At 53.3% G+C, this 12,648-nt stretch overlaps 1 protein-coding gene across 1 annotated transcript; it reads right to left on the bottom strand.

Annotated features, from left to right (window-relative positions):
* Positions 1-7,981: 7,981 nt before the first annotated feature.
* LOC144955051 (small COPII coat GTPase SAR1B-like) lies at positions 7,982-12,189 on the bottom strand (the record flags this gene model as incomplete). The annotated part of the gene is made up of 3 exons (XM_078885396.1): positions 7,982-8,706; positions 9,744-9,875; positions 12,086-12,189. Coding segments are annotated over 3 exons (353 nt in total), but the record flags the coding sequence as incomplete, so codon positions are not given.
* Between the last annotated feature and the right edge of the window lie 459 nt (positions 12,190-12,648).

Genomic DNA, 12,648 nt, shown 5'->3' with positions numbered 1-12,648 from the left:
TGTAGTGTATAGTGTAGTGTATAGTGCAGTGTATAGTAGTGTAGTGTATAGTGTAATGTAGTGTATAGTGTAGTGTATAGTGTAGTGTATAGTAGTGTAGTGTATAGTGTAGTGTATAGTAGTGTAGTGTATAGTAGTGTAGTGTATAGTGTAGTGTATAGTAGTGTAGTGTGTAGTGTAGTGTATAGTGTAGTGTATAGTAGTGTAGGGTATAGTGTAGTGTATAGTAGTGTAGTGTATAGTGTAGTATATAGTAGTGTAGTGTATAGTAGTGTATAGTAGTATAGTAGTGTATAGTGTAGTGTGTAGTGTATAGTGTAGTGTAGTATAGTAGTGTAGTGTATAGTGTAGTGTAGTGTATAGTGTAGTGTATAGTGTAGTGTATAGTAGTGTAGTAGTGTATAGTAGTGTATAGTGTAGTGTAATGTACTAGTACAACACTCTTGTACGTCGGAGAGCGACATTTACCATCTGAGTTTGGTGACGATTTCGCCTAGGAATGACAACCAGCTGTGCCAGGCGACGGACATGTTTGTGGTTTGTGTAGAAGTTTGTGGCGTTCTTCACGTTCAAGTGCACCACGTCTACGTGGTACAATCCCCTGGGAACTCCTGTTGCGGATGATACTGGTCGCGAAAGCATCACGTGTTGAACTGCTGATGATGACGATGGTGACGACGGTGATGGTGATGATGACGCTGACAATGATGATGACGATGACGATGATGATGACGCTGATGACGATGATGATGACGCTGATGACGATGATGATGACGACGATGACGATGATGATGACGATGATGGTGATGATGACGATGACGATGATGATGACGCTGATGACGATGATGGTGATGATGATGATGACGATGATGATGATGACGACGATGACGATGATGATGACGATGACGATGATGACGATGATGATGATGACGATGATGACGATGATGATGATGACGACGATGACGATGATGATGATGACGATGACGATGATGACGATGATGATGATGACGCTGATGACGATGATGATGATGACGACGATGACGATGATGATGACGATGACGATGATGACGATGATGATGATGACGATGATGACGATGACGATGCTGATGATGATGATGACGATGATAACGATGACGATGATGATGATGATGATGACGATGATAACGATGATGATGATGATGACGATGATGACGATGATAACGATGACGATGATGATGATGATAACGATGATGATGATGACGATGATGATGACGATGATGATGACGATGATGACGATGATAACGGTGATGACGGTGATGCTGATGATAACAATGACGATGATGGTGATGATTATGATGATGACGATGATGATGATGACGATGATGACGATGATAATGATGATGACGATGATGACGATGATAATGATGATGACGATGATGATGATGACAATGATAACGATGACGATGTTGATGACGATAACGATGATGACGGTGATGACGATGATGATGATGACGATGATAACGATGATGCTGATGACGATGATAACAATGATAACGATGATGACGATGCTGATGATGACGATGGCGATGATGATGATGACGATGATAACGATGACGATGATAACGCTGATGATGCTGATGATGATGACGATGACGATGCTGATGATGATGACGATGACGCTGATAACGATGATAAGGATGATGCTGATGACAATAATGGTGATGATGATAATGATAACGATGGTGACGATGATGACGATGACGCTGATGATGACGACGATGATGATGCTGATGACGATGACGATGATAACGATGATGATGTTGATGACGATGATAACAATGATGACGATGATGATAACGATGATGACGATGATGATAACGATGATGACGATGACGCTGATAACGATGATGCTGATGACTATGATGCTGATGATGCTGATAACAATGATAACAATGATAACGATGATGATATTGATAACGATGACGAAAATTACGCCGATGGGCGCCAACTTATTTATTGAAACCCCCTCCCCCACGCTTATTTATTTATTTAATTCCACTCCCTTCCCTTTCGCCCGTCCTTGTTGTTTGTTGTTGTTGTTTGTTGTTGTTTGTTGTTGTTGTTTGTGAGTTCGTTTCAAATATGCAAAATAGGGGACGTGTCAAATCGACCACGTGGGGCTCAGCAACCCGCGTCATCGCTAAGCCCCGCCCCCCTCTCACGTGACTGATGACGTCACGAGCGTGGACACTCCCATTCGTGTTAGCCCCGCCCCCTCCCACGTGGTTGATAACGTCACGAGTGTGGACACGCCATTCGTGTTAGCCCCGCCCCTTCGCACGTGGCCGATGACGTCACGAGCGTGGACACTCCCACTCATGTTAGCCCCGCCCCCACGTGGCTGATGACGTCACGAGGGTGGACTAGCCCCACCCCCTCCCACGTGGCTGATGACGTCACGAGTGTGGACACGCCCACTCGTGTTAGCCCCGCCCACCCGTGATTGCAAACTCCGCCTCCAACACCACCTCCACCACCACCTCCACCACCTCCTCCACCTCCACCACCTCCACCTCCACCACCTCCTCCACCACCTCCACCACCACCTTCACCACCACCACCACCACAACCTCCACCACCACCTCCACCACTTCCACCACCACCTTCACCACCACCTCCTCCACCACCTCCACCACCACAACCTCCACCACCACCTCCTCCACCACCTCCACCACCACCACAACCTCCACCACCACCTTCACCACCTTCACCACCTCCACCACCTCCACCTCCACCACCTCCACCTCCACCACCACCACCACCACCTTCACCTCCACCACCTCCACCATCACCTCCACCACCTCCACCATCACCTCCACTTCCACCACCTCCACCACCACCACCACCACCTGCTCCACCACCACCTTCACCACCACCTCCACCTTCACCTCCACCACCACCACCACCACCACCTCCACCACCACCACCTCCACCACCTCCACCACCACCACCTCCACCTACACCACCTCCACCACCTCCACCACCTCCACCTACACCACCTCCACCACCTCCTCCACCTGCACCACCTCCACCACCACCACCTCCACCACCACCACCACCTGCTCCTCCACCACCTCCACCTACACCACCTCCACCACCTCCTCCACCTGCACCACCTCCACCACCACCACCACCTCCACCACCACCACCTTCACCACCACCTCCACCACCACCACCATCACCAACACCACCTCCACCACCACCACCACCACCACCTTCACCACCTCCACCACCTCCACCACCTCCACCTACACCACCTCCACCACCTCCACCTCCACCACCACCACCTTAACCACTTCCACCACCTCCACCTCCTCCACCTCCACCACCTCCACCACCACCTTCACCACCTCCACCACCTCCACCACCACCACCACCTGCACCACCTCCACCTACAGCTCCTCCCAGAGTTTTGTAACGATGACCGTGATGATGATGATGACTGATGATGATAAATAAATAAATAATCGTAGTGATAACAATCAACATCGATGTCACGGCGTTGTTGTTTTATTGTTCCTGTTACTTTCGGACACGCGACACAGACACACACACACACAGACACACACACAGACACACACAGAGACACTCACAGACTCGTACATAGACACACACACAGACACACACACAGACACACACACACAGACACACACAGACACACACACAGAGACACTCACAGACACATACAGATACACACAGACACACACACAGACACACACAGACACACACACAGAGACACTCACAGACACACACAGATACACACAGACACACACACAGACACACACAGACACACACACACACACACAGACTCATACACAGACACACACACAGACACACTCACAGACTCGTACATAGACACACACACAGACACACAACAACAACAACCGCCATTCGCCACTAAGTGGCGGTGACGTCACCACGACGCTTGTGCCAGGCCATGTGCACCCTGAGGCCACGTGAAGTGTCGAACGCCCGCTGGCAGGAGGTCACGGGGCAGACCCAAGTGCCACGGGTCGACTGACTGAGATGACCGAGATGACTGGCTGATGCACCACCTGTGCCCCCTACTGTGCCAACTTGCTGTGCTTTAGCCACCCGGCGCTCCGCTCGTTGTTGTGAGCGTCGCTCCTCCGCCCTCCGTTGTTGTTGGAGGGCGACTGCCTCCAACTGCCCAGTAGCGTCCTTCACGAGCCTCCTCCACAGAGGCCGATCTTGACACCGCTGGTACCAGTCATCGGCAAGTCCACTCAGCTCCACGTCCTCCTGTACCACATCACTCCATCTCTTCTCTAGCCCGTGCCGCGCCCGTTTAGCCCCCTCGATCCGGCCGAACAAAAGCTGTTTAGGCATGCGGTGGCTGGGCATGCGGGCTACATGACCCAGCCAACGCAGCCTTGCCTGCCGGAGGAGCTCACTGATGGGACTTTGCCCAGATCTTTCAAGGACTTGTGAGCTCCTCACACAATCCAGCCTGGTTAAACCCAGGATGGATCGTAGGCAGGCCAGCCTAAATGTTTCCAATCGGCGAAGATGCTCCACTAGGGGGGTCCACGTTTCGCAAGCGTAGAGAAGGGAGGGAATGACCGTGGCCGAGAAGACCTGAAGCTTCGTGCGGAGCGACAGACCAGGTAGCTTCCACACAGCATTACGCAACCGATGAAAAGATATTGCCGCTCGATTGATTCGGAGTGAGACCTCTGCTGATAAACTGGAGCCGGTCATAAGCACACTGCCCAGGTATGGGAAACTCTCCACTCTCTCCACAACTGCCCCATCACCGATTGGGAGTTGTGGGGGTGGAGTGCCCGATGGTACAAAATACCCAGGCAGGTGCTTAGTTTTGGTGGGGCTGATGGTAAGGCCCCACCTCTTAGTGGCACGCTCCAGTCTCAGCAGCAGCGTCTCCAACTCCTCTTCTGAATGAGCAGCTATTACCAAATCATCGGCATACATAACGTGGTTGACCAATAGGGAGCCATCCCTTGATCGCACCCGGGCGTCGATCAGCCTCCCATTATATCTGTACCAAATGGTAATTCCCCCGGTACAGCTATTGAAGGCTTCACGAACTACGCAGTCGAAATAGATGTTAAATAATGTGGGAGCCAGAGGACATCCCTGTCGCACCCCAAGGTGTACAGGGAAAGGCTCCGACTCCCGGCCACGTAGTTTTGCCCGGGCCCGCTCACCATCATGAAGGTCCTTAATGATCGTGAGCAGAGGGTCAGGGACTCCGAAAGCACGAAGAACAACCCAGAGCCCAGTCCTACTGATGGTATCATAGGCCTTGACCAGGTCAATAAAGCAGAGATGTAGGTCTTTTTGGAATTCCCTACACCTCTGCTGTAGCAGACGGACAGAAAATATGGCATCTGTGCAGGACCGCCCTTTCCTGAAACCACATTGGGGCTCCGCAAGCCTCTCCTCAGCGTGCCTAGCAAGGCGATGTTGAATAATCCTTGCCAGGACCTTACCCGGCACACTGAGGAGTGAGATGCCCCTGTAGTTGTTACAGTCGGTACGGTCCCCCTTCTTAAAGAGGGGGACCACCAGGGCATCCTTCCAGTCCTGCGGAACCCGTCCAGTGGTCCAGACTGTTGTTATGATGTCGTATAGGGCAGTCTGTGCACAAACGCCACCCTCCCTCAGCATTTCGCTTGGGAGATCATCTCTGCCCGGTGCCTTCCCTGGTCTCAGACTCCAGATCGCCCTCAGTACTTCTTCAACAGATGGCACCTCAGCCAGCCACTCACAGGGGGTGACCTCTTCCAATATTTGAGGCACCGCAGCCTCAGCAGGGTTATCCCCACTTTGTGCCATGATGTTTTCCTGGCTGAGAGATTTTCCCTCCCCCAGGACCTCACAGAAATGCTCAGCAAATCTGCAAACCTGTTCCTGGGGGTCGGAGATTGGATCACCGTTTTTTCCTCTAATGACGGTAATAGGTGTGGCGCTGCAGGTTACTTTTTTGATGGAGTTAAATAGTGATTTGTGATCGCGGGCTACTGAGGCAGACTCCATTTCCTCAGCAACCCGTGACCACCACCCATCCTTGCAGCGCCTCACGGCTCTCCGAACCTCCGAGCGAAGACTGCGGTAAACCTCCTCATTCTCTGACGTGGGATGCTGTAGGCGATGAGAGTGGGCCTGTCGCTTTTTCTCAATTAACCTGAACACCTCCTCCGTCAGCCAGGGTTCCCGGGGAGGTCTGGACCGCGTACCCAAAGCAGCCATTGCAGCTGCATGAGTCACAGTCTTAAACCTCGCCCATTTACCCTCGACATCAGGAGGAGTGGGGGACGATGCCAACCCCAGCCGCAAGCGATGATGAAATTCTCGCAACTTTCATCAGCTAGCTGAGACCAGGCCACCTTGGGTTGGAATGGGGTCCTGGGTGTACACCCACCACCGGAGTGGAAGAATGGCAGGCGCATCTTACAGATGACTAGTCGATGGTCAGAGGGCAGATCAGCTCCACGGTAGGTCCTGGTGTCAAGGACATGGGCCCGCATCCGCTGGTCCGTCACTATGTAGTCCAGCAGATGTTCTTGCTTGGACCCGGCATGCATCCATGATGCTGTGTGGATGTGCCGAAGCCGGAACAGCGTGATGGTAATTACAAGCCCATGGGCTGCACAAAAATCTAGCAGCCTCCTGCCGTTGTTATTGAGCTGATCTGGCCCATGCCTTCCAATCACTCCAGACCAGGTGCCAGCATCATGACCAACTCGGGCATTGAAGTCACCCAACAAGATGACTCTGTCCCGAGTGGCCACTTTAGCCAGCATCTGTGACAGGAGGTCATAGAAGGCATCTGACTCATCGGCATTGCCTGCATCCCTCCACGGATGTTCGTCTTCGGTGGGGGCATAAGTAACCACGACCACCACTCCTCGCCTCCGGTTGACGGGAAGGCGAGCCCAAAGTAGCCTGGGGCTTACAGCTTCCCACACCTCACCGCCTCGCTCCCACGCCCCCTTCATTCTTTTATTCAGAAGAAGAGCCACTCCCTGTTGTTTGGCAGTCTCCTGCCCCGAGTAGAGGACTGTCCACCCCTCAAGGTGGCAGGAGCCAGAGCCGGTCCACCGGACCTCCTGAATGCCACAGAGATCCAGGCGGTACCGGTCCAGCTCCCGACAGAGGAGTGGCAGCCTCTCCTCCTCCGCAGTGAGCGTTCGAACATTCCACGTGGCCACACGAAGTGGCTTTTCATTGTTTCTGGAGGAGCCCCGAGGGTGAAGATTTAATCTCCTGGCTCCGCCAATTGGGGTTTGGCCAGGAGACGTCATAGACGCCTGTCCCCCCGGGGCCTCTGGCACAAGCTTATTTAAAGTTTTAATTGGTGGTTTAGTGGTAAATTAATTGAAGGTGGAGGGGTTACCAGCCCATTGCACCCGTCCAGAGGCCCCGTTTTGCCGCTGTGGTGGTCACAGACGCCATGAGGAGAGAGGCCAAAAGCAAATTTCCCTTCCCCCAATGGCACTGCTGACCACAGCGATGCCATCACCATCATCATCACCACCATCATCATCACCACCATCATTATCATCACCATCACCACCATCACCACCACCATCACCACCACCATCATCACCATCACCACCACCATCACCATCACCACCACCATCATCACCATCATCACCACCACCATCATCACCATCATCATCATCACCACCACCACCACCATCATCACCACCACCACCACCACCATCATCATCACCACCACAATCATCATCATTACCATCATCACCATAATCACCACCATCACCATCATCACCATCATCAACACCACCATCACCACCATCACCATCATTATCAACCCCATCATCGCCACCATCCCCATCATCACGACCACCATCATCACCACCATCACCACCATCACCGTCAACACCACCATCACCACCATCATTATCACGACACACACAGAGACGTAAATCCTTGGGACTTTTATTCTCATTGTTAATTGTTGTTGTTGTGGTTGTGTGAGTCTGTGTATCTGTATGTGTGTGTCTGTGTGAGTGAGTGGGTTAGTGGGTGAGTCAGTGGGTGAGTGACTGAGTGAGTGGCCGAATGAGTGGGTGAGCCAGTGAGTGGGTGGCTGAGTGGGTGAGCGAGTGACTGAGTGGTAGACTGAGTGAACGAGTGAGTGAGCGAGTGATTGAGTGGGTGAGCGAGTGAGTGGGTGACTGGGTGAGTGAGTGGGCGAGTTAGTGGGTGAGTGAGTGAGTGACTGAGTGGGTGGGTGAGTGAGTGAGCGAGTGACTGAGTGGGTGAGCGAGTGACTGAGTGGGTGAGCGAGCGAGTGACTGAGTGAACGAGTGAGTGGGTGAGTGGTAGACTGAGTGAACGAGTGAGTGGGTGAGCGAGCGAGTGAGCGAGCGAGTGACTGAGTGGGTGAGCGAGTGACTGAGTGGGTGAGCGAGCGAGTGACTGAGTGAGCGAGCGAGCGAGTGGGTGAGCGAGTGACTGAGTGAACGAGTGAGTGGGTGAGCGAGCGAGTGAGTGACTAAGTGAGCGAGTGGGTGAGCGAGCGAGCGGGCGAGTGGCTCATCAGTCGATGTACTGAGAGAGCCAGCGGAAGCCTTCCCCGTAGCCCTGGCGCTTGAGCACGGAGCACATGAACACCTCGACGGGACGCGCATTCAGCTCTCTCGCTGGCACGGAACCCTACGGGGAGCATAGAAGTACAGTAGCACACTCAGTGAGTCACTCACTCAGTCACTCACTCAGTCACTCACTCAGTCACTCACTCGCTCGCTCACCCGCTCACTCACTCGCTCACCCACCCACTCACTCGCTCACCCACTCGCTCACCCACCCACTCACTCCCTCACTCAGTCACTCAGTCACCCACTCACCCACTCACCCACTCAACCACTCAGCCACCCACCCACCCACTCACCCACCTACCCACCCACCCACCCACTCACTCTCCCACCCACTCACCCACCCACCCACCCACCAACTCACCCACCCACCCACCAACTCACCCACCCACCAACTCACCCACCCACCAACTCACCCACCCACCAACTCACCCACCCACCCACCAACTCACCCACCCACCCACTCACCCACACACCTTTCACCCACACACCTTTCACCCACCCACCCACCCACTCACCCACTCACTCACCCACCCACCCACCCACTCACCCACCCACCCACTCACCCACTCATCCACCCACCCACTCATCCACCCACCCACTCACCCACCCACCCACCCACTCACCCACCCACCCACCCACCCACTCACTCACCCACCCACCCACTCACCCACCCACCCACTCACCCACCCACCCACCCACTCACTCACCCACCCACCCACCCACCCACTCACCCACCCACCCACTCACCCACCCACCCACCCACTCACCCACCCACCCACCCACTCACCCACCCACCCCCTCACGCACCCACCCCCTCACCCACCCACCCCCTCACCCACCCACCCACCCCCTCACCCACCCACTCACCCACCCACCCACCCACTCACCCACCCACCCACTCACCCACCCACCCACTCACCCACCCACCCACTCACCCACCCACCCACTCACCCACCCACCCACCCACCCACTCACCCACCCACCCACCCACTCACCCACCCACCCACTCACCCACCCACTCACCCACCCACCCACCCACTCACCCACCCATCCACCCACCCACCCACTCACCCCCTCACCCACCCACCCACCCACCTTCCCCGTGGTTTGTCCGTAGAGTCCAAACTCTTCCCTGAATCTCTCCTCACTGACGGCTTCCGGCCTGTCGATCTTGTTGCCCAACACGAGGATGGGCACGTTGGAGATGGACTCATCCATCATCAACGCCTGGGGAGGGGTGGGGGAGAAGTGGACCAGTTCATTATCATCACCTGCAGGGGTGGACTGAGTGACTGAGTGAGTGGGTGAGTGACTGACTGAGTGAGTGACTGAGTGAGTGGGTGAGTGAATGACTGACTGAGTGAGTGAATGACTGACTGAGTGACTGAGTGAGTGAGTGACTGACTGAGTGACTGAGTGAGTGACTGACTGACTGAGGGACTGAGTGAGTGACTGAGTGAGTGACTGAGTGAGTGACTGAGTGAGTGACTGACTGACTGAGTGAGTGACTGAGTGAGTGACTAAGTGAGTGACTGATTGAGTGACTCAGTGAGTGACTGAGTGACTCAGTGAGTGACTGAGTGACTCAGTGAGTGACTGAGTGAGTGACTTGATGAATGACTGAGTGAGTGACTGAGTGACTGAGTGAGTGACTGAGTGAGTGACTGAGTGACTGAGTGAGGGACTGAGTGAGTGACTGAGTGAGTGACTGACTGAGTGAGTGACTGACTGAGTGAGAGACTGAGTGAGTGACTGACTGAGTGAGTGACTGACTGAGTGAGTGACTGAGTGAGTGACTGAATGAGTGAGTGACTGAGTGAGTGACTGAGTGACTGACTCAGTGAGTGACTGAGTGACTCAGTGAGTGACTGAGTGACTGAGTGAGTGACTTGATTAATGACTGAGTGAGGGACTGAGTGACTGAGGGAGTGACTGACTGAGTGACTGAGTGAGGGACTGAGTGAGTGACTGAGTGAGTGAGTGACTGACTGAGTGACTGAGTGACTGACTGAGTGAGAGACTGAGTGAGTGACTGACTGAGTGACTGACTGAGTGACTGAGTGACTGACTGAGTGACTGACTGAGTGACTGAGTGACTGACTGAGTGAGTGACTGAGTGACTGAGTGACTGACTGAGTGACTGACTGAGTGACTAACTGAGTGAGTGACTGAGTGACTGACTGAGTGACTGAGTGACTGACTGAGTGACTGAGTGAGTGACTGACTGAGTAACTGACTGAGTGAGTGACTGAGTGAGTGACTGAGTGACTGACTGACTGAGTGAGTGACTGAGTGACTAATTGAGTGACTGAGTGAATGACTGAGTGAGTGACTGAGTGAGTGACTGAGTGACTGACTGATTGACTGATTGACTGAGTGACTGAGTGAGTGACTGATTGAGTGACTGACTGAGTGAGTGACTGAGTGAGTGACTGAGTGAGTGACTGAGCGACTGACTGAGTGACTGACTGACTGACTGATTGAGTGACCGACTGAGTGACTGACTGAGTGAGTGACTGACTGAGTGACTGACTGAGTGACTGACTGAGTGACTGACTGACTGATTGAGTGAGTGACTGAGTGAGTGCGTGACTGAGTGACTGACTGAGTGACTGACTGAGTGAGTGACTGAGTGCGTGACTGAGTGACTGACTGACTGAGTGACTGAGTGAGTGACTGACTGAGTGACTGAGTGAGTGACTGACTGAGTGACTGAGTGACTGACTGAGTGACTGACTGAGTGACTGAGTGACTGACTGAGTGACTGAGTGACTGACTGAGTGACTGACTGACTGAGTGACTGACTGACTGAGTGACTGACTGAGTGACTGAGTGAGTGACTGAGTGACTGAGTGACTGACTGAGTGACTGACTGAGTGACTAACTGACTGAGTGACTGACTGAGTGACTGACTGAGTGACTGAGTGACTGAGTGACTGACTGAGTGACTGACTGAGTGACTGAGTGACTGACTGAGTGACTGAGTGACTGACTGAGTGACTGAGTGACTGACTGACTGAGTGACTGACTGAGTGACTGAGTGAGTGCGTGACTGAGTGACTGACTGAGTGACTGACTGAGTGAGTGACTGAGTGAGTGACTGAGTGCGTGACTGAGTGACTGAGTGAGTGACTGACTGAGTGACTGAGTGACTGACTGAGTGACTGAGTGACTGACTGAGTGACTGACTGACTGACTGAGTGAGTGACTGAGTGACTAACTGACTGAGTGAGTGACTGAGTGACTAACTGACTGACTGAGTGACTGACTGAGTGAGTGACTGAGTGAGTGACTGACTGAGTGACTGAGTGAGTGACTGAGTGACTGACTGAGTGACTGACTGAGTGACTGAGTGACTGAGTGACTGACTGAGTGACTGAGTGACTGACTGAGTGACTGAGTGACTGACTGAGTGACTGATTGAGTGACTGACTCACCGCTAACTCGTCACGACTTTCGTTGAGCCGCGTGAGGTCTGCACAGTCCACCAGGAAGACGACGGCGTTGATGGCCGGGAGGTAGTTCCTCCAGACGCGACGCGCTACTCACACACACACACAGAGACACACACACACACACAGAGACACACACAGTGAGACACACACACAGTGAGACACACAGAGAGACACACACAGTGACAGTGAGACACACACAATGAGACACACACACACACACAGACAGAGAGACACACAGAGAGAGACACAGTGAGACACACACACACAGACAGAGAGACACACACAGAGAGACACAGAGAGACACACACACAGTGAGACACACAGTGACAGTGAGACACACACAATGAGACACACACACAGACAGAGAGACACACAGAGAGAGACAGAGAGAAACACACACACAGAGAGACACACACACAGTGAGACACACAGTGACAGTGAGACACACACAATGAGACACACACACAGACAGAGAGACACACAGAGAGAGACAGAGAGAAACACACACACAGAGAGACACACACACAGTGAGACACACACACACA

Source organism: Lampetra fluviatilis, unplaced genomic scaffold, assembly GCF_964198595.1.
Source record: "Lampetra fluviatilis unplaced genomic scaffold, kcLamFluv1.1 SCAFFOLD_473, whole genome shotgun sequence".
Lineage (NCBI taxonomy): Eukaryota > Metazoa > Chordata > Hyperoartia > Petromyzontiformes > Petromyzontidae > Lampetra > Lampetra fluviatilis.
Note: the sequence above shows the minus strand (reverse complement) of the source record. Positions and strands in the feature narration are given on the sequence as shown.